Here is a 22,516-nt window from a genome sequence, read left to right on the forward strand (position 1 = left end):
CTTCCAGGCCTCCGCCTCCTAGGCCTTCCTCGGCTCCACCTCCAGAGTCTTCCAGGCCTCCGCCTCTAAAGCCTCCTACGGCGCCACCTTCCTCGGCTCCACCTCCTGAGCCTCCCTCGGCTCCACCTCCAGAGCCTTCCAGGCCTCCGCCTCCAGAGCCTCCTACAGCGCCACCTCCCTCGGTTCCGCCTCCAGAGCCTCCCTCAGCTTCATCTCCAGAGCCCCTTGCAGCTCCCCTAGGGGCCACTCTTCCTCCCAGGCCCCCTGAACCAGCCCTAGCCCAGTGGCCACCCCCTAGGTCACCTAAACCTGTCCCTGTCCCGGAGCCACTCCCCAGGACCCCTGTGCCGGCCCTTGTTCTGCGACCATCTCCCAGGCCTCCTGGACCTGTCCCTGTCCGATGGCCACCTCCCAGACTACCCAAACCTGTCCCTGTGTGCCCCCGTGGCCTGTCTCATTTCCCTTTGTGCCCCCATGGACTGCCTAATTGCCCCTTTTGCCCCCGTGGCCCAGTCCACGGGGTCTCATTTCCCTTTGTGCCCCGTGGACTGCCTAATTGCCCCTTGTGCCCCCGTGGTCTGTCTCCGTGTCCCTTGTGCCTTCTTGGTCTGTCTCTGTGCCCCTTGTGCTCCCTTTTCTCTATCTGTGTTCCCCCGGGTCTACCCCCTCACTCCCTGGATCTTTTGTTTTTCTGTGTAGGTTTTCTTTTGGCTTTAGGACCGTCTGGAATCCGGTCCTTTTAGGAGGGGTTATGTTACGTTCCTGTGTTGTCTGCCCTCTGTTCTTTGTTTCACTATCACGTTTATTCCACGTTTTCTTGTTGTCCGCTCCGTGTTTTCCGTTTCACCCGTCACCGATCCCGTTCCTTGTCACGTTTTCCCTGTTGTCCGCCCTGAGTCTCACTGTCCTTGTGAAAAACTACACTTCCCACAATTCCCAGATATTCTTACTGCCATCACTGTGTCATTGTTTGCACCTGTTTGTCGTTTGTGATCCTCCTGTGTCTGTGTATATAAACCCTGTGTGTTTTCCACTCCTTGTCGATCGTTGTATGGTTATATGTCGTGAATGGTTTCCTGTCATGCCTTTACCCTTGTTCCTGCCCTTCGTGTTCTGTTCTCCCAGCCGTGTGTTCTTTTGTGTTTAAGTTAGTTTTTCCCATTGTGGACTTTTCTTTGTGTTCTCTTATTTGTTATTTATATAATAAAGCCCGCATTTGGATCCACACTCCCGTCTGCCTTCTCCTACTTCCACTACCCAGCATAACACTAACTCTGAGCTCATGGTAGGTCTAAATGTATACGCAATTGTTAAAAATACATTTCCCTATGGGGGAAAACATTTTTTATTTTTACTTCCGGGACCCAACTTGTTATGCAACTAAAAGATTTTAGAATGTCTTTTTCTATCTGGAGTTATCCAGAACCAAAATAACCGTTTTTGCTCTCCCTAATTTCTGTCTGTTTATGTCCATGCATGAATCCTGTATCCCTTCCATCTCTTGTTTTCCCTCTTAAGAGATATATTCTCTCTCTCTCTCTTCCCTAATGATGACTGATGAGCTCAGTCCTGGCTCTGTGAAGTTCAGTGAGCAACAGAATAACAGTACACTGATATTTCTATTCAAGTTCACACAATAGACACACGTTGTTCTTATATAGCCACAATTTCTCTATTTACATTCATTTAAATTAATAACAGGATATTTTAAACCTATAGATCTGTTCAAACATGGAAGTGTTACAGCAGACATGACCATTTGCTCAGTTTGTGCCTGGTACATGTTGAGTTCATTGGCAGTGTGATAATGCATTACATGCAAGAGTGTACCACCTAAAATATCTCCATTACCTGAATTGGCTGTCTAACACTGTGCTTATAATTTTACCAATGTAAGAATCTACTTGAAGTGTTCTTTTAAATGGACTCATCCAAAATTACCATAAATTACTTTTCACAGGGAAGCACAGAGTTTTTAGCACTCTTTTTCCTTGTGCAACAGACAATTGCAAATGCACATGCACACACACATACACACACACACTGCTTTACTGTAATTACCCACCATATGCAGTCCTGACATGAAAAGAGCATTTTCAAGTCTTTTGTCTTTGATGGAATATTAATGCATAGCAGTGAGCACACCCATTAGGATGCTGCAGAAGGGAATTACTTACTAGTTTAATAGATATGTAGCTTCTACTGACAATAACAATCAGTAGGCTTTCTTATGTCACTCGGCTGTTGCACAAGACTGAGTAAGTCTTCCCTGAGTAAGGGAATCAATTAGTGTTGCTTGCTAACGAAACCATCATTATTGCTTTTGCTCATACCTAGGGTTGGGGATTGATGAAAATCCCTTCATTTAAGGATTTAAATTTGGCAAGAAACTCATCCTGCACTGTTTGTGCAAGAGACATGAATGCTACTCAAACTGGGTTGCTTGTTGTGAGAGGTGTGCAATTACTTTTCTAATCCATCAGACATGGTTTTCACATGGTGGATTATAAAGTAAAACAGTTGAAAATTTTGGAGCCATGTCATTGGTTTTGTTGACTACAATTAAGAATTAACTAAATGTGAACTAAACTATGACCTAAAATATATGTTTTGGTATTATGTTTATGGTGATGATTGAAACATGATTCTGATTGATTTATTGAACGTATACATTTTTATTGTTTGGATATAGTGAGATGTTTATAAATTTGGTTTGTTCTGGTTTGTCCCTTTATTAGTTTCGAAAGGTGGAGTATAGGGGTGAAGTCCAAACTGTGGGAAGTAAAAAAAATTTTTTTTTTGTTTGGTCACACAGGTGGATATTAATATTTTTCCAGTTTTGTTTTCCCCTTTTTCCACATTTTACATTATTAGATGGATTTTAAATAAAAATCTAAAGATGAGCCATAACATATATGGACCGAAATATCATAGAGACTTGGGAGTGGACTTTTTTGACTTGAGCAAGTAACCTAACACCTAGCAACCACACAGAACACCCTATCAATGCTCTAGCAACCACCTTATTAACCACACAGCAACACCCTGGGAACAACCTAGAACACATTGTGGTGTCGAGTTTAGTAGAGGCAAGCACCACTAACAATTTCTTCTGAAAATGGAAAATCTAGTTATTGTAATGATTTTCTATTACACAAAACTACAACTTGCAAAATTGAGACTGGTATGAGCATTTCTGCCTTGACTTGTTGTCTGTGCTTTCATTTGTGTCTGCAATGTATAGAACTGCAATAACAGAACAGAACCTCAACCTTTGTTGATGATCTCCATGTGTATCAATTTTTTGGAGAGCCACGGTCAATGATGCGTAATGAGTTGTTCTCTATTATCTACCCCTTTTCAATCTGACAGGTGCTATTTCCAGCCATTACTGTGCTATTCTCAGCCATGTTACCTGCAGCAGCTCAAGGTTTGACAGGTAGTCTCTCCTGAAGGAAAACCATATTCACACAGGTATACACCATCACAGTTGGGTAATATGGGCCCAGCAGCCCAGAGGACACCATGTCCCTTGAGGAGGAGTCCTGTGGTGAAAGCTCCCTCCTGGCATTAATATAAAACAGTCTCGTTCCTCGTTACTCAAACCTTAGACCTGATTTTAGATGGGTTATGTTCAATAAAAACGATAAAAAACTGAGACAAAGATATAACAACCTAACAAAAGTAGAAATAAGTCAAGATAGAACACGTAATCTTTCTATTAAGAAAACAAAACACAGATCTTGGCATCCACAATGTTCCAAACAAAGCCTAATTTCTTCAGTACTGCCAACTGCCTTGGGGGCACACACACAATGAAATCAGAAAACTTTAAGAAAGCCAGACTCATTTTTACAACCATGCAACTGTCCATGCAAAAATGCGTCTTCAGATGAAATAACGTCTGACTGTTCTGTGGTGGTCGACCAATTATATCTGATCGATGCTGGTCGTTACCTGAGGCCACGCGCCCGATTTCATCAAGATTTAAGCGCGTCATATGCGCGCACGATCTGATCCATAGGTCAGAAATGTAATCGAATAAACCTTGGACTATTGCTGTTCTCTCTATCAAAACTGTTTGAGCGCTATATGAAAAAGAAACATTAAATATAAAGAGCCATCCCAGCATAAAAGCCTATTGATAGTACAGTAACTGTGCGGGGTTGCCCTTGCGCGCTGTCCGTGGTGCTGAGCGAGTCAAGCGCTTTAGTAGTAATACTAGGCTATACTAGTTAGTAATTTCTAGAGGAATCACTTTTTGAGATCAAAAGGCAGCCTGGTAGCCTACTGTGTATTTCACTTCTTGGTATAATTAATCACTGAGCAACATTTGAGATTTTTGCTGCTCCAATTAAAATGACAGATTTTCTTTGAGAACAGGGAAAACCCCAAACGTCTCTATCTACAATTGGTCTGTCAGAAATTAAAGGTCGTCTACTTCTGCCAATTTAAATGGGCATTTTTTTCTGCTCAGACAAAATAAATTGTCTCATTAAAACCTCAAAATAGTTTTTCCAAACAAACACTATTAAATATCATCGCGGTAACTCACGTGTGCCGTCAAAACGCGTAGCTATAGTATCCAAAAATGTGTTCTGTGGCGCGAGCAATCCCTTCATAACAGGCATTTTCCCACCCTGATATCGAATTCCCCATCAAAGTGACGCGGCTTTGTCAGAGACAAAGGCAGAGACTGTTTTAAGCACTCAAGTGAAACTGAGCTTTCGGCGGGGTTGAGACAGACACGGAGGATCCTGTTCCCTCTCAAGAGCGCGAGCAAACTGGATGGGATGCGCGTCCCCGAGTCACTGGGAGTGACGCCCGCAGGTGCGTGTCAGGTAAATGGCGCGCTGGCATTGTGTGTACGGGACGCGTGAGATTGGAGATTCAATTAGATGTGAAGTGCAATATCGTTCAGTAGATCAATGCACTAAAAATAATCAGCAATATTTTACGCTCTTCAAGTATAACAAAAGACATAAAAACTATTATGGAAGTAGTATAGGCTGCCATGAAAATACCATTGCATTGCTTTTGGTAATAATCATTCAATACAAAGGTAGGCTACATATCAGAGTCTATTTACCTTCTGTTATCCATCAAACAAAAACAATCAAACTTTCCCAACGGAACAGACGAAACAATACCCAAACTCGCATAGCTTAATTTCATAATGAAATGTAACCCGCCTCCATCGTTTTGTATTGTTAACATTATGGCAATTAATAATTTTCAAAGACTGGCCCAGTTCAGTCACAGCACTGAGAACTGTGTATTGTGTGTGTAAGAAGGGAATCTGGAGGGTAGTTATAACTTTAGTTTGCAAGTGTCTAAAATGTTGCGCCAACGCATACATAGAGACATAGTCTTGCACTGTGAATATTTATGCAACATAACACGACCAGCAGATCTGTGTGTCATCGAGATAATAGAGCATCTCGTTTACTCAACGTGGACTAGAGAAAGCATTTTAGTAAGATTGATGAGTAGGCTAATTATGTAGGCTATTTATTCATTAAAAACAAGCAGCCGCAATGTATGTGGCCGCCCATTTGATTAATTAGTTTCGCATTATCATTCCCTCAGTGTTTCCCATTTAAATGATAGCTTACTCTGATCTTCAGTACACTAAATTTACATAGGAAACTGTAAATAGCATAGGCTACCTTTCTTGAGTCAGCATAATGTGCATGGGTCAGAGAGGGACGCGACGATTGTTTTAAACGCAGCAGGCTATGTCTCCCTCTACTGTTCATTCTGTCAAAATGACATATTGTTTCTTATCATATTCCTTATTACGACTGGTTAAGTGAGACTCTAAATTGCACCATAGTTGGGGGTTGCGTCAGGAACGGCATCCGGCGTAAAGCCTGAATCATATATGCGGATCACGGATGTTCGGCTGTGGAGACCCCTAACGGGAGCAGCCGAAAGAAGAAGAGCTGGTACGACTACACTATAATTGTTGTGAGTGCAGAGTTCTGACTTGCAACTTTTTCCTTTTATTTTTTTTTATTTTTTAAAAATGATCCATGAACCGAATCTCTGATTACATAAACATACTGTATACAAAAGAAGTGACTGATGAAAAAAGCACGGAAAGAAAAAACACACAGATGTTACAGGATTACGTAAGAGGATTTCCCATTATTGTTTTTATTATATATAATTTAAGATTAGCCACTGGAAAATTGATTTCTGAATTATATATTAAAAGAATGTAACATTATAATGATGAATGATGAGCAATAACAACAACAAAATAAAGGTCCATTATATGTTTACTGTATATTCTCCAGAACAAAGTGGCATTTCAACTTTATTGACATTTAGAACCAATGAAATGTAGTTGTTTTCACATATACTAACTAAACTCGCCCCTTGAGCAGATAGGGTAAATAGCCTATCTGCTATATATATATATATATATATATATATATATATATATATATATATATACAGTACGTTGTGTGATATGTAACCAGATGTAATTTGAATTTGCTTGTAAATAAATTGCCTGTATGCAAATAAAGATACAAATGAAGTTCATTTCATGATTAAGCTTACAGAACAGAATGGTTGCCACATGCTGTGACTGTTATGTGCAGATTTAAACAACCGTTAATCAGAGATCACTTCAGATGAGGCTGATTATCACTTTTTGTAAATTGAAACAAGCTGTATCTGAACTCAAGAATATGTATATCTTTTTAATGCAACCACCCATTGCTCACAAATGTATACACATATTGTCAGTCCTCTAAAGACATAGACTGCATATTCTATAGTCTATAATAGTTCTTGTATCCCACAATTTATGGAAGGCTGGGGTGCCGTATTAATAAATAAATCTTTCATTAAGAGCATCAATACATGGCAATATATCTTTCAACAAATAAATAAGAAATAAATCATAAAATGTGTAAATAAATATGTCAATAAATACATAAAAATCCAAAGGATAATGTATTTGATATAATTTTTATTTATTTATTTATTGACAGATTTCTTGATTTATTTATTGACACTTTTCATGACTTATTTATTAACACTTTTCGTGATGGCTTTATGTATCCAAATTGTAAATGCTTTTTACAAAGTTTTAGTTTGGTGGCATTTAGTTTAGATAGACAGACAGACAGACAGACAGACAGATATAGAATAATGCAGTGGGATATTTTGCATTGGTAAATTAGGCTACTGAACTTATATTATATTATAGCCAATATATTGGAATGCCACAAGACTGATAACAGCCTAAATACTTTTATTTTAGCATTTTTGAGGAATGTTTAGAAGCTGTGCAATCGCAACTGCTCGACGCAAATTATGCAATCTATGTAAATATAACTGCAAGCAGCGATGACAGGCCCAAGCACCATGGGCCAATTTCCAACCGGTGGCTTTCAGAAAACAATGCATGATGGATGCATTTGGTCAAGTAAACAAGTAAGACACCACGTCTTACCTTCTGCTCAGACATATTGGTTAACAACTTTGATGTGTGTGGCAAATGAAATAAATGAATAATTATGGAAAGTTTTGGAATACCTTTCAACATCCATTGTTGCCAGCTGGAGGCCCTATGGCCGTGACCCTTCATAGCCACGTTCATGTCATAAGTGTTATTAAACATATGGCTATGTTTGTCAGATACACCCGAATGCACTACACTTTTCAAGATATCAATTTTACATCAGCGGTGTCCTAACATTATTCTAAACAATGTTGAAGTGATTTGGGTAAATTTAAGAGGACAAATTCAAATTCAAAGTCTTTTGTTAATGTGCCACTCTTCCTTCTGCCAGGTGGTGGTGCTATGACCAGGACCCACCAAAGCCACATCCCATGTGATCAGCCCCCAAGACCAAACATATTGCTTATTTTTGTGTGATCTAAATCACACAATGCATGCAGAAGATATAAGATACCTGTTTCCCATTTTTTGCCATTAATTTATTGCTTTGCCATAGCAACACTGTTTAATATATCAAAAATACATTCACAATTTAGCATCTTCAATGTCTTGGCATAATGTTGCCTACATTTGGTGAAAGTCATATGAATCCCCTAGGGTATTTAAAAGTTTAGAGCCTACCATTTCCAAAAAATCCAAAATGACTGACTCTGTTGGGCGGAGCTAATGACTGTAATTATGAAAGTTGTCCAGCTTGATGAGCCGACAACTCTGATGTGTTGCAAAGTTTCATGAGTTTTTAAGCATGTTATGTTCCCCAAAAACCCCTTGAAAATAATAATAGTAATAATAAATATAGCTGCAAGCAGCAATGAGGATTCCTCCTCAAAATGGCAAATCATTTAAAATTGATCAGTAGAGGGTTGGGGTTAAACAACGGGGTTCAAGAGAAGAGGATTTTGTAGGTTTTCCCAAATTTTCAGTGTACAGGAAAATCCATCATGGTGGACCTTATGGGTCTTTGAGGCTTTTTTGTTCCCAATGAGAAATGAGGCATGTACACAAAGTTTCAGAAGAATTGGGCAAATGGGGTGGACATGACATCATTTTGAAAATGGGAAATTTGGGCATGGCCTGTAGCACCCCTAAGGGCGAATGTGGGCCATTCTTTGCACAGTACTTCAGAGTGATGTCATCTTGAAGCATGTTAGGTCCGAAAAATCATCAGTAAAAAATGACATTTGATTTATTGACATATATATTGAGGCAATGTGGACATTTACATAAACACGCCCCTTTCAGCCATTTTGTATTGTATTCATTTTTGATAAGTAATAAATTGAAAGACATTAATTCTACACATGGATACCAAATTTCAAGTCAACTGGATCTACGGTTCAAGAGAATAAGATTTTTGTAGGTTTTCCCAAATTTTCACTGTACAGGAAAATCCATCATGGAGGAAAGAATGGATCCTTGAGGCTTTTTTGTTCCCCATGAGAAATGTGGCATGTACACCAAGTTTCAAAAATGCCATCACTTTGAAAATACATTTTTGAGCGTGGCCTGTAGCCCTCACTTAGGGCGAATGTGGGTCATTCTTGGTGTGGGGTACCTGTTGCCCTGTAGTATAAATGTGCCAAATTAGAAAAAAATGTATCAGTGACTTTTTGAGATATTGAGGCACAAGGAGAAAAGGAATAATAATAGTAATAATAAAACCGTCAATAACAATAGATTTCCTCCTACCGGAGGAATCTAATATTAATAATAATCATAAAACCGTCAATAACAATAGATTTCCTCCTACCGGAGGAATCTAATATTAATAATAATAATAAACCCGTCAATAATAATAGATTTCCTCCTACCGGAGGAATCTAATAATAATAATAATAATAATAGATTTCCTCCTACCGGAGGAATCTAATAATAATAATAATAATAATAGATTTCCTCCTACCGGAGGAATCTAATAATCCACAGAACAACAATGGGGCCTTCGCACTTCAGTGCTTGTGCCCTAATGCATGAACATGGATCTGTAATACTCTGACAGGCGGCACTTCCGCTAGAAGCTGATTGGTTGGCTTTACGGCGATCTCATTTGTGGGCTTTTTTCAATCAATGGGTGTTTTCAAACCTTTGAGATTCCCTACTTTCATTGGATAGTTTAGAAACGCCCATCCCGGTTGGAAAACGCCTACAGATTTAAAAACACCCATCATTGTTCTGCAGAGACCTGTACTTGCTTCCTATTCAGTTACTCGTCTCGGTTCGCAAACGATTTTATGAGAACGTTTATTCTCTTTTATTGAGTCAATTGTAATATTATTTTCCTGTTCGCTAAGAACAAAGACACCGCATGAATCTTTAAAGAAGAGACCAAACACCTGAAGGGCTCGCGCGTCGCTTCAGCTGGGTTTTTGTTTCGCCTGTTTGCGAGCGATACTGGGACGAGCGCTCGATCTGCTGGCATGTTCGGCGAACCGTCTGCGGGATAAAAAACAGCAGCAAAAGGTACCGCTGTCAGTACAGTGATTTATTTTTTATAATATTATAGAGAAAGACGAGATTATTTAAATTGCACCCTAAATACGGAATAGTTTGGACATGTATGCAGCACCTGTAGCAGTGCTTTGCAATTACAAACTGATAAATAAAAGGTGTGTGTGTGTGTGTGTGTGTGTGTGTGTGTGTGTATACACTCACCTAAAGGATTATTAGGAACACCTGTTCAATTTGTCATTAATGCAATTATCTAATCAACCAATCACATGGCAGTTGCTTCAATGCATTTAGGGGTGTGGTCCTGGTCAAGACAATCTCCTGAACTCCAAACTGAATGTCAGAATGGGAAAGAACGGTGATTTAAGCAATTTTGAGCGTGGCATGGTTGTTGGTGCCAGACGGGCCGGTCTGAGTATTTCACAATCTGCTCAGTTACTGGGAGTTTCACGCACAACCGTTTCTAGGGTTTACAAAGAATGGTGTGAAAAGGGAAAAACATCCAGTATGCGGCAGTCCTGTGGGCGAAAATGCCTTGTTGATGCTAGAGGTCAGAGGAGAATGGGCCGACTGATTCAAGCTGATAGAAGAGCAACTTTGCCTGAAATAACCACTCGATACAACCGAGGTATGCAGCAAAGCATTTGTGAAGCCACAACACGCACAACCTTGAAGCGAATGGGCTACAACAGCAGAAGACCCCCACCATGTACCCATCCTTTGATGGCTACTTCCAGCAGGATAATGCACCATGTCACAAAGCTCGAATCATTTCCAATTGGTTTCTTGAACGTGACAATGAGTTCACTGTACTAAAATGGCCCCCACAGTCACCAGATCTCAACCCAATAGAGCATCTTTGGGATGTGGTGGAATGGGAGCTTCGTGCCCTGGATGTGCATCCCACAAATCTCCATCAACTGCAAGATGCTATCCTATCAATATGGGCCAACCTTTCTAAAGAATGCTTTCAGCACCTTGTTGAATCAATGCCACGTAGAATTAAGGCAGTTCTTAAGGCGAAAGGGGGTCAAACACAGTATTAGTATGGTGTTCCTAATAATCCTTTAGGTGGTGTGTGTGTGTGTGTGTGTGTGTGTGTGTGTGTGTGTGTGTGTGTGTGTGTGTGTGTGTGTATATATATAAGCTGAGGCATTGAGTGCCGGACAGGTGAGTAAACGAAAACATTCGCAGAGTCTTCTAATTGCTTAGCTGCTTGTGCTGCCTTTTATGTAACAACATTTGCAGTTACTAAGCATTAGTATAAATGCTTTTTTTCTGTGTTAATGCGCACATGTTTAAGTTGCCTATTAGTTTTGCATTATAGCTACGCTCTCATTTCCTCTTCATGTCTTGTGTTGCTCTTAGCTTGTTTAACTGACCATAAAAATGATGGACCATTTGGCAAGTGGTAGTAACAGTCAAGGGACAGTTCTCTATGAGCCATCTTACCCTGCCTGTAAAATGGCCCGTATGGAGAAAGGCAGAGATTTACCTGGATTTACACCTCTGAGCATGGCATCTAATCCAACAACATTGTCAAACGCAGTTAGAAGCAGAGGTCTGTATCTATCCACACCCAAACGTAGATGGTACATACATTCAAACGTGTGGTGACTGTCAGAAGATGTTTGATAGATCATGACATATATCTGCACCCACACAGGCAGTCTGCTTCCTGTGTTCTGTATGGTGGAACAGGGTGATATATCACTCTCCAAGAGAAAGAGGTCAGAGCATGCAGAATTTGTGCTGTTGAGGAAAGACCTACTGTTTAGCCAGATCACTGAGGCTGCACTGCAAGAGCTGGGGTACACGCACACTGTAGCTGCACTGGCTACAGGTACACACATGAGCACTGGAGCACACAAACATGAATAATTTACATTCAATTCAAGTTCTATATATCAAGCCAAATTGTAATTATGCATGCTGTCTTTTATGTATATGTCTGCATTAGGTCAAGTTCAAGTTGGTCACTGGAACCCTGTAGCCCTGTCCACTGTGACTGACAATACAGATGCAACAGTAGGAGACATGCTTCAAGACCTTTATCATATCATCACCTTTAGAATCAAACTAAACAGGTACAACATGCATGCACACTAATTCTATGTTTCACATTTTTCACAGCATGCTTTTTTGTTCTGTTTTATGAGTAAGTATTATTTGTAATCAATCATTATTTTTAATGACTTAAACTATAGGTATTAAAGTTGAGCATAAATACTTAATATATAGCTATTAGTGAAATAATAATTATTTGTGATTAATGTCCCACATTGGAATTTATTAATGATTGCCTCTGTTTGTCTCTCACCGACTCACTCTCTTCTCTCTCTGTCTTTTAGTGTTTCTAAATTGGAGGACTTGCCTGGTGAGCAGTGGACTCATTCCATTTTGAGAAATGCCCTAAAGGAGCTGCTGAGAGAGATGAATCAGAGCTCACTGGCTGAAGAGTGTCCGCTATCACAGGTAGAAACTCACTTTCACAAAATATGTACACACACAGACACTTTAAATACACTTGCATAAGTATTCGCAATACACCATCCATACAACATTATACTACCTACAAAACACTTAAGGGTGCTTTCACACTGCCACTTTTGGTGTGCAACCGGGTTCTATGACGTCAAAATTTGGTTCGTTTGGATGATGTGAATGCTGTTTTCTCAATTTGAGTGCACTTCCGGGTCCTGAAAAGACGGTTCATGTGAACTCTAATAGGTTTATCTGCTGATATGAATGCAACCATACCAAATCGTTGAAGTGAACTGCTTGTGATGATCCACGTCTTTGCAGTCTCCCGACTGCAATTATTATGGTATAATGCCGTTCTCATTTCCAGCTTGTCTCCAAATAAATCCTTTTCAGAGAGCAGCTCACATTCTTCACATCTGATGCAATGCATCCGTGGGCTCGCAAACAAATGCTAACATGCATCATATCATTGCAAATACAATGCATCAGTGGTGGCTGACAAACACAAGTTCTAAGTTTTGGTGGTAAACCCAAAGAATTGAAAACTTGTCTTTTTGAGTTGTTATCTAGTTACAAGGGTAAACGGCTATCAATTGTACACATGTTGATGATGCAAGCGGACCGCGGTTTGGACCCAAATTATACGATGTGAACCTAGACCAGCGGGGGAGGGGGAGTCAAATAAATCTGGTTTGGTCCAAGCAATGGAGCCAAGTGTGAAATAACCCTTTATAATTCAAGCACACTACACTTATGGCACTTTTCCACTGTACGTTACGTTCGACTCGCCTCAATTCTACTTGCTTTACTTTTCGGAGCTTGCATTTCCACTGCAGATTAGTGCCATCTGGGTGTGATTATTGGCTGATTGTCATAGTTGCGCCGCCTCTACTGCCGTGACATTATTTTAAACATGACACAAACTGACCAAAACAATAACACGACTGCTAGCTGTTAGCTACTAGCTCATTGTGCTGCATAAAGCAGTTGTTGCATGGTGATTTTACACAAGTGTAACAGTTAAATTGGCCTGGTTGTTTTAGAAGCAAGCTTCCAGTTTCTGGTCAACTAAATAAAGTGAAGCCTTCAAGCAGAATATGGAGTTAACGTAACAAAACATACCATCCTCCATCGTGGATCCATGCCAGTCCAGGCCTCTCTCCCTCCCATTGCTCGCCGGTTTAGATGGCGTCCATTTGGTCGAATTACTTCCACTTTTCCTTGATGGTTCTGTAGTCACTTTTAAGTGTTTTAACTTTTCCCTACACTGTTGGTAGGTCAGGTGGTTGCCGTGTGCGGCCAACAGCTGAGAGACTTTTTCGTCTCGCTCATTGCTAACAAGTGGACCGTCTGCACCTCATTTATTGAACACGCCGTGGTTTTGCACACAGACATTTATTTTTTCACAATTCTAAAGTCGCATAAACAAATGATACTTTTTGTTTCTAACTTTAAAACTAGCGGGTTGATGTCACGTGTCCGAAATCCAGTGATGCTGATAGTGACGATTCTCCCTGACCAATCAGTGATCTGCAGGATTTTGACGTCACATTTAGCATCAGCTTGGCTCGCTTGGAACCTCGACCGAGGTGGTACTAAAAAAAAAGTATTAGGTACCAGGTACTATCCACAGTGGAAAACCCCCAAAAAGCGAGCAGAGTGGAGTTGAGTCGAGTTGTACCGTGCAGTGGAAAAGCCCCATTAGTAGCTCTCTCCATTGACCCTGTCATTTAAGATTGGTGATCTAACAATTAAATCTGTTTTGCAAGGAGACAAAACTTCTAGCACATCCTAACATTCTGCACACTTTTCGTTGGCTCTAATGCACACTTAAAGGCATAATTCAGTATGCTCCACCTAATGAATAAATTCATAAAAGAAAGGCAAATGATAGCCAAAGTCAAAATTTGTACAAGCCTACATTAATTAACCATTCAATATTTTTTCTATAATGTTTCTTTTAAAGAGCACAATTTCGTCAGTGGTAAATGGCACTTACAATGCCAGCATCTCCGCTGCAAGATGTCAGGAGTTCGCCCAGTGGTACAAACACCACAAAAAGGCTAACGCTATGATGGGTGAGTAGCAATATAATGTATGTCTCTAAAACTCCATATACATGCATACACTTACAGTTCTCAGTGCTTTGCTTTTTGAACACGTATACAGATTTAGTCTTGTATTTAAAAAAAAAAGTAAAGTTATCTTAAAAAGGTTCAATTTGGCCTAGCGATAGATTGATTTATTTGTATTCAAAATTATTCAACTCCCCCTGACTAGCAATACGTTCTGGTGATGTGAATTAAAACATATCAGCTAAAATGTTTTTGATACGCATTTTTGAGTGATTTTGAGAAGTGTTCTGTTTACAAGTAATTCTCTCCACAAATGTCATGTCAAATATATTCAACCCCCAAAGTCAATAATTTGAGGGGCATCCTTTCCGCTAATAACATCAAAGAAATGTTTCAGGTACGTGTTCTCGGGCTTCAGACACCTCTCTATTGGAATCTTTACACATTTCTCAAGAGCAAAAGCTTCAAGCTCATTGACATTCTTTAATTTCTGTGCTGCCACTACTTCCTTGAATTGCCAACAAAGATTTTCAATAGGATTTTAATGATGGACTGAAAGGGCCATTCAAGAACATTCCACGACCCATCCCTGAACCAGATTTTGGACAACTTGGATGTATCTTGTTGTTACTGTCTTGCTGGAAAGTCCAGTGATCACAGGGCTTCATTTTACACACTGAAGGCATCACATTTTTGCCAAAATGGCTAGATACCTGAAAGAATCCATGGGATCAGTCACATTGTCAGGATAGCCATTTCCTGCAGCTGCGAATCACCCCCATAACAGGCCTATCTTACTCCAGACATACTGCTGACCCATGGGTCTAAAACTAATTTTCAGGATGGTGCCATACATCCATAAGACCTTCTTCCAGGACTCCACAGGTCTTTCCAAATGCCTTCTTGAATATTCAAGTCAACATTTCCCTTGGTGAAGTTTTGCTTTCTTCCACATCCAAGAAGGTTGCTGTTGTACCATATTTAAAAAATAAAATATATGAATGACGCTCCCAACTATGTCTATTGGAAATTGAATTTCCTTGGAAATGTACTTTTAACCATGGTCTTGTGTAATTAATTAATTACAGCCTATTTTTCATTTCTTTTTTTTGGATGGAAATATATTTTTGCTTTCAACACAGCATAAATAAGTTGTCTTGCATATTTAAGAAACAACTACATCCAATAGGGGTTGAATTATGACATGGCAGTATCAAAAAAAACAAACAAATCCTGCTATTTAGAAATATTAAGTAATATATTCACACTGTGACTTTGTCACTTTGATATAGATGTAATCTTTCAAAATTCTGGGTCGTCAGAAAAGCTTACCTTTTGTAAATCCTTTTTATGGGATTGGGGGAGGGGGATGAATAATTTTGATTGCAATGATAGATAGATATTTGGTCTTTTGTGGTTTAAGAACATCAGAACTCTCACTGTAAATATGCAGAGGATAGCTGTACAACCCTTATATAATATGAATGCTTATTAAGTTTTAATATGGATGCTGAGCTACTGAAGATTTTTACCTCCCTGCAGGTGCGATGGACAGGCATTGCAACCAACCCTCATCCTCCAGTCAACCCAACATATACCAGCAAACAATGGAAGATACAGTGGCGGAGCCACATGGTATTGTTCAGATGCAAGCTGGAATGCCTGGTTTGGTGACTGCTCAGCTCCTGTCACAGCAGCATGCCATGTCTCAACTTCTTACACATGCTCACACGCACTCACACGGGGCTCATCCCGTGGCACTAAGGACTCCACCCAAATGCAATGTGTCACCACCAACAGTAGCTCAAGGTTCCTCTCCTGTCTCTGATGTGTCACCTGAAATCTACCATTGGGTGCGCGAGGAGTTGAAGAGGGCGGGAGTTTCCCAAGCAGTGTTTGCACGAGTAGTCATTAATAGAACTCAGGTAACATGGTAGGATTTTATGTAGTAGAATTTTTCTTTTAGAAGCATGTACATGCTAAATGCACTAAAGGGAAATTTTATACATTTTTATCATACATATAAAATGGTATTCAGTTTACAGTATATTCTGTGTACCATTATTACTATTATTCCATTTTAAAAATGGCCAAAGAGACATGACCTGTATTTGATTTCCTAAATGTTGTGTAGATATTAATGTCTATCCCAAGCTATATTTGTAATTGTGTTATGTAAATTTTAGGGTCTGCTGTCTGAGATCTTGCGTAAGGAAGAGGACCCACGGTGCGCATCTCAATCTCTTTTAGTGAACCTTAGGGCCATGCAGGCCTTCCTACAACTGCCAGAGAGTCAGAGAGACTCAATTTATCTGGAGAAAAGGGAGCGCAACCTCAACAGCACCTACAACACAAGCACCTGCTCACCTCTGCCCATTCAGGTTCATTGTCATTTAAATGGATAGGTTCTTATGTCTAATAAGAAAATTCTTATGTGCAAAAAAAGTCAAAATCATGTCATAATGAAATCTATCTTTTCTATCCACAGGCAAATCTGTCACCTGTTTCCAAGGACGTTGTAGTGAAAGTGGAATCTGATGATTACAGCATAAACTCTGGCATCTATGATGAAATACAGCTGGAAATGAGAAGGGCCAAAGTGTCACAGGCTTTGTTCGCGAAAGTTTCGGCAGCCAAAAGCCAGGTATGTGTGCATGCAAAAATTCTTAAGGAATCTAATACACCTTTTAAAATTTTCTACAACCTTTACAAAGAAGTACTGTGGTGGTTTTATACAGTGATGGCATCAGATGGTAATGCCATGGTGCTTTGATACCACAGCTCGAAGGAAATTCAAAGAATACCATGGTGCATGCCCTAAAAACCACATTATTATCTTGACACATGTCCAAAAACTATGGTATTACCATTGAACCATGTCCAAAAAAATATGGTAGTACCACGGTTAAGGCTGCACGATTATGACGAAAATCATAAATGCCGATTATTTCCATTGTTATTGTAATTTATTAATTTTGATTTATAGTATTGCATTAAAATACTTATTTTGTTTGGCGCAGATGCTTGCCACATTCTTTGTGGACTTTGCATTAAAAAAAAGCTGAGAACTGTGTTCCTGAATTGCATGATTATTTGAATTGCATGAAAAACAATGTGTTATTCATATTTGGAATAAATTATATACAGTATAATTTAGATAGCGAGCATTACTGATATGTCTTTAGACTAATTTAAATGGCTCTGATTTGCGTTGTACACAATGGACAAAAAGATTTTTTGTAAATAGCTAATTTGGCACAATGGGAGTGGCACCTAAATTGAATGCATTAATTGACACTTTTCACAATTATATAATTGTGACAGATGTAATTAAAATCTCAATTATTTTTCAGATTAATTGTGCAGCCCTAACCATGGTTCATGTTAGTAATTTTGGTAATATTCTTAAAAATGTAATAATTATGAAAATGACTCGCAGTTTTGAAAGCAGAATAAATATGCGTGCGTGTTAGGGCTGGCTGTGTGAGCTGCTGCGCTGGAGGGAGGAGCCATCTCCTCACAATCGTACCTTGTGGGAAAATCTTACTTTGATACGTCAGTTCCTAAATCTCAGTCAATCAGAGCGAGATGTTGTATATAACCAAGAAAGCAATACAGGGCAGACACTACATCCAGAAATACACACAAGACCACTGCTTGAAGCACTGCAGGTAAGTGCTCACAAACACACACACAGTTATATTCTTGTATGTTATAATATACCCCTTATAAACTCAGCAAAAAAAGAAACTTCTCTTTTTCAGGACACTGTATTTCAAAGAAAATTTTACAGATATTTATTGTAGAGATTAAATGTTTTCCATGCTTGTTCAATAAACAATTAATGAACATTCACCTGTGGAACGGTCGTTAAGACACTAACATCTTGCAGACGGTGGGCAATTAAGGTCACAGTTATAAAAACTTAGGACACTAAAGAGACCTTTCTACTGACTCAGGGTCCCTGCCCATCTGCATGTACGTGCCCTAGGCATGCTGCATGGAAGCATGAGGACTGCAGATGTGGCTAGGGCAATAAATTGCAATGTCCGTACTGTGAGATGCCTAAGACAGCGCTACAGGGAGACATGAAGGATAGCTGATCATCCTCTCAGTGGTAGACCACGTGTAACAACACCTGCACAGGATCTGTACATCCGAATTTCCAGTCCTGTCTGATCGACTTTGGAGGTGGAGGGTCCATCATGGTCTGGGGCGGTGTCACTGCATCATCGGACTGAGCTTGTTGTCACTGCAGGCAATCTCAACGCTGTGTGTTACAGGGAAGACACCCTCCTCCCTCATGTGGTACCCTTCCTGCAGGCTCATCCTGACATGACCCTCCAGCATGATAATGCCACCAGTCATCCTGCTTGTTCCGTGTGATAACCTGCAAGACGGGAATCTCAGTGTTTTGCCATGGCCAGCGAAGAGCCCGGATCTCAATCCCATTGAGCACATTTGGGACCTGTTGGTTCAGAGGGTGAGGGCTAGGGCCATTCCCCCCAGAAATGTCCTGGAACTTGCAAGTGCCTTAGTGGAAGTGTGGGGTAACATCTCACAGCAAGAACGGGTAAATCTGGTGCAGTCCATGATGAGGAGATGCACTGTAGTACTTAATGCAGCTGGGGGCCACATCAGATACTGACTGTTACTTTTGATTTTGACCCCCCCCCTTTGGTTCATGGACACATTATTCCATTTATGTTAGTCACATGTCTGTGAAACTTGTTCAGTTTATGTCTTAGTTGTTGAATCTTTTTATGTTTATACAAATATTTACACGTTAAATTTGCTGAAAATAAAAGCAGTTGAAAGTGAGAGGATGTTTCTTTTTTTTTTTTTGCTGAGTTTATATACAATCAACTACTGAAAACCTATTTATTTAAGGGATAGTTCCCCTAAAATATATATTCCTAACCTGTATGACTTTCTTCCTTGGACAGCCTAAAGCTGACTCTACACTAGCAGACTCAGAAAAACTCTAATTGGGTGGGGTGTCACACTTAATGACTGTTTTCACTAATCTTGCCCTTCTAGTCAGTGAGCCTGTCACTTTTACTGATTAAAAACAGAGGGAAGGTGTCACGCTTAACGACTGAATTTGACTTTCTCTGCCTTATCACTGCAGCAGTAGTATAAATATAAATTACAACCTAGCTGGGGGCCTGGGTAGATCAGCAAGTATTTACACGGACTACCATACCTGTAGTTTGGCAGTGATCTCAAACCACTTTTTTTATTTTAATGGTCTGTCATGATATGAGATGTCATACAAACATATGTGCGGACTCCAAAGAGCAATAAACTTCTCCAATTGCACAGTCCACGAGCACTTTCCAGACACCATGCATTTTCTGCAGAAAAAATTGCTTCTGTCCTCTGGCAAAAAAAAAAAACTTTACCAATGAACTGCACTCATTGGTCACTGCCTTGGTGGCATTTTCCTGCCTCACTCACAGCCAGTATTAATTTCAACCAAGCAGGATGTGTATTTTCAGTGTTTCAATGCATTAACTCCGCTGGGAGTCAAAAGCAATTGATTAATACCTCCCGCTGAGAGGTGCCAATGGGCACTCTGTCTCCCTCTGCCTGGCCAGTGATTATGATAATGAAGCTAACACCTGAAAATCATTGGAAAAATCAGCTAGCGTAGAGCCAAATTTAGTCACCAATCACTTTCCTTGCATCTTTTTTTCCATAAAATAATAGTTAAAGGTTACTGAGGTTTTCAATCCTTAACACTGCCTTTTGTGTTCCATGGGGAAAAAAGTCAGGGTGAGTAAAAGATGAGAGAATTTTCATTTTTGGGTGAACTATCCCTTAAGTGCATCAGTTATTAGCCTAATTTGTTTATCTTTCTGAAGGTGATACCACAGCATGTGGGGCTTATAAAGCAACTACAGAAAAATCCATTGCACCATCAACCCTTCCCACAGCCGCAACTCATCACTGGTAGGGACACAACTCTGATATGTCCAAGTCTGGGAGGCACGCTTTTACCACCAGAAGCCCACACGATCATGCAGAGCTTCATTAAGGAAGTGGGACTACATCCAGACCAAGAGGCAATTCATACACTATCTGCTCAACTAGGTGTGGAGAAAGAGACTGTTCTCAGCTTTTTTGATGGTCACAACTGGCATCAGCCAGATGATAAGCACAAGAGAATGGACCGACGAGAAGACAGGGAAGATGATTACATGGAGGAAGATGTAGAATGCAGGTATACAAAGGACAGTTACGAGAGGACAGAGGAAAACAAGATAACTGGGAAACAAGACATTGGTGTGGTAGAGCAGAGTGCATCTACACAGACTCGCCTGATCAATACTATTAAAAAAGAGGAGCTCCCATGTAAGGAGGAGCATGATGATAGCCCCATCCATTGCCACTTCATAAACTCCTAAAAATTCATATTAAATCCCATTTAGACAAATGGACAGAAGTGGATCCAGATTTCACAGAGGAAATGCCATGGAAACATAAATGAAACATAACTGTTCTGTATTTTAAATGCTTTATTATTATTATTATTATTATTATTATTATTATTATTAGGGTGTAAAAAGGAATCAACCTGACAATGAAAATTGATTAAAAGCTGGATGAGTATTGATTAAAGGATTTTTTTTATCACCTAAAATGCAATTCTTGAGATATTTTCGGTTGTAAAAATCCACTATATACAGATAAATTTTCTGTGTAGACTTTGTTCATTGTCCTTCAATTACATTTGTGTCTTCATTATGTTTTCGAAAATAATAATAAAAAGTAGCAAAATAATCGGATTACACCAAATGAAATTGTGACCAAATGTCAGATGGCATGATGCATCAATGTCAGAGCAAATATTTAAACCCCTAAATGAAAATAGTTTGGTATTTTAGAGTATTATTTAATGTTTGTCTCTTATTTCTGTTAAAATCCTTAGTCTCACAATACGCAGGGGATTATGTTCAGTATTAAGTGTTGAAACAGCCAAGCAGTATTGTCTTTTACAAATACAGAGACTGTGTGACATATTATGTCTGTTGAGAAATGAACGGCACATTACTACATTATTGTGTATTAGATGAAACACAATAGAAACAGCACTTTCAATAGTTCTCTCTTTCTATACATGTTCTTTAGATGGTGCACTACAGAATTTCAATAAAGCTGTACTGTTTTATTGTTCATTATATTTAGAGCTGTTTTACTGAACTGAAGCTTATAGAGGTTATATTTTACATGTGCATACACAACATCAGTGTCAGATATTGACATTACAAAGGGCAATATTTGCCCCCTGCATTTGATTCTCAGGGGCATTTTCTACCTTTTATGAGTTTTTGTTTTTTCCTTCTAACTATTAAAAAAATTATACTGTATGTCGTCATCATTTTAGGTTAAATGCATACATTTAACCAGTTCATTAACATGAAATGAAATGCATTACTAGGCTGAGAATAGAATATTAAGACCTTTATCAGATAAAAGTATAAATAAAAACAGATGAATTTATTACAAGGGCATTTTTTGCCCCAAAATATTTAATTATGGGGTCATTTTGACACTTTCGGTGGTCTGAGCCACCCTTCATTTCTGAACCTGGCATACACGCAGGTCTTACAATCTCAGATTGAGTTAAACAAATACACTCACCAGGTGATGCTCTTTCATTTTTAATTTTTTTATCCCCTTTTCTCCCCAATTTGTAATGCCCAATTCTCACTGCTAAGTAGGTCCTAGTGGTGGTGTGGTTCCTCACCTCAATTCGGGTGGAGGACAAGTCTCAGTTGCCTCCGCTTCTGAGACCGTCAATCTGCGCATCTTATCGCGTGGCTCATTGTGCATGACACCACGGAGACTCGCAGCATGTGGAGGCAATCGTGCTATTCTCTGCGATCCACACACAACTTACCACGTGCCCCATTGAGAGCGAGAACCCCTAATCGTGACCACGAGGTTACCCCATGTGACTCTACCTTCCCTAGCAACCGGGCCAATTTGGTTGCTTAGGAGACCTTGCTGGAGTCACTCAGCA

General features: G+C 39.7%; 2 protein-coding genes across 2 annotated transcripts in view; one reads left to right on the forward strand and one right to left on the reverse strand.

The window, feature by feature from the left end:
* Positions 1-4,631, reverse strand: part of LOC127650851 (potassium voltage-gated channel subfamily H member 8-like) — a 54,770-nt gene extending 50,139 nt beyond the window's left edge. The window contains exon 1 of the mRNA XM_052136486.1: positions 4,556-4,631. Coding sequence (XP_051992446.1) covers positions 4,556-4,631 — 76 coding nt within the window. The remainder of the gene's footprint in view (positions 1-4,555) is intronic.
* A 5,024-nt stretch (positions 4,632-9,655) lies between these two features.
* Positions 9,656-21,677, forward strand: LOC127650666 (DNA-binding protein SATB1-like). Its single transcript, XM_052136247.1, has 11 exons — positions 9,656-9,940; positions 11,297-11,489; positions 11,595-11,771; positions 11,889-12,015; positions 12,280-12,403; positions 14,379-14,490; positions 16,030-16,412; positions 16,674-16,868; positions 16,976-17,131; positions 17,961-18,158; positions 20,355-21,677. Exons 2-11 carry the CDS (start codon positions 11,318-11,320, stop codon positions 20,895-20,897), a joined length of 2,187 nt encoding a protein of 728 aa, XP_051992207.1. The 5' UTR covers positions 9,656-9,940; positions 11,297-11,317; the 3' UTR covers positions 20,898-21,677.
* The last annotated feature ends 839 nt before the right edge of the window (positions 21,678-22,516 follow it).

Source organism: Xyrauchen texanus, chromosome 10 (assembly GCF_025860055.1).
Source record: "Xyrauchen texanus isolate HMW12.3.18 chromosome 10, RBS_HiC_50CHRs, whole genome shotgun sequence".
NCBI lineage: Eukaryota > Metazoa > Chordata > Actinopteri > Cypriniformes > Catostomidae > Xyrauchen > Xyrauchen texanus.

Excerpts from the sequence above, each read along its gene's own strand:
- LOC127650666 (XM_052136247.1), top strand. The coding sequence starts at position 11,318 with ATGATGGACCATTTGGCAAGTGGTAGTAACAGTCAAGGGACAGTTCTC. Across the intron at positions 17,132-17,960 it reads TTTCGGCAGCCAAAAGCCAG|GGCTGGCTGTGTGAGCTGCT; the intron begins GTATGTGTGCAT and ends CGTGCGTGTTAG. Across the intron at positions 18,159-20,354 it reads CACTGCTTGAAGCACTGCAG|GTGATACCACAGCATGTGGG; the intron begins GTAAGTGCTCAC and ends ATCTTTCTGAAG.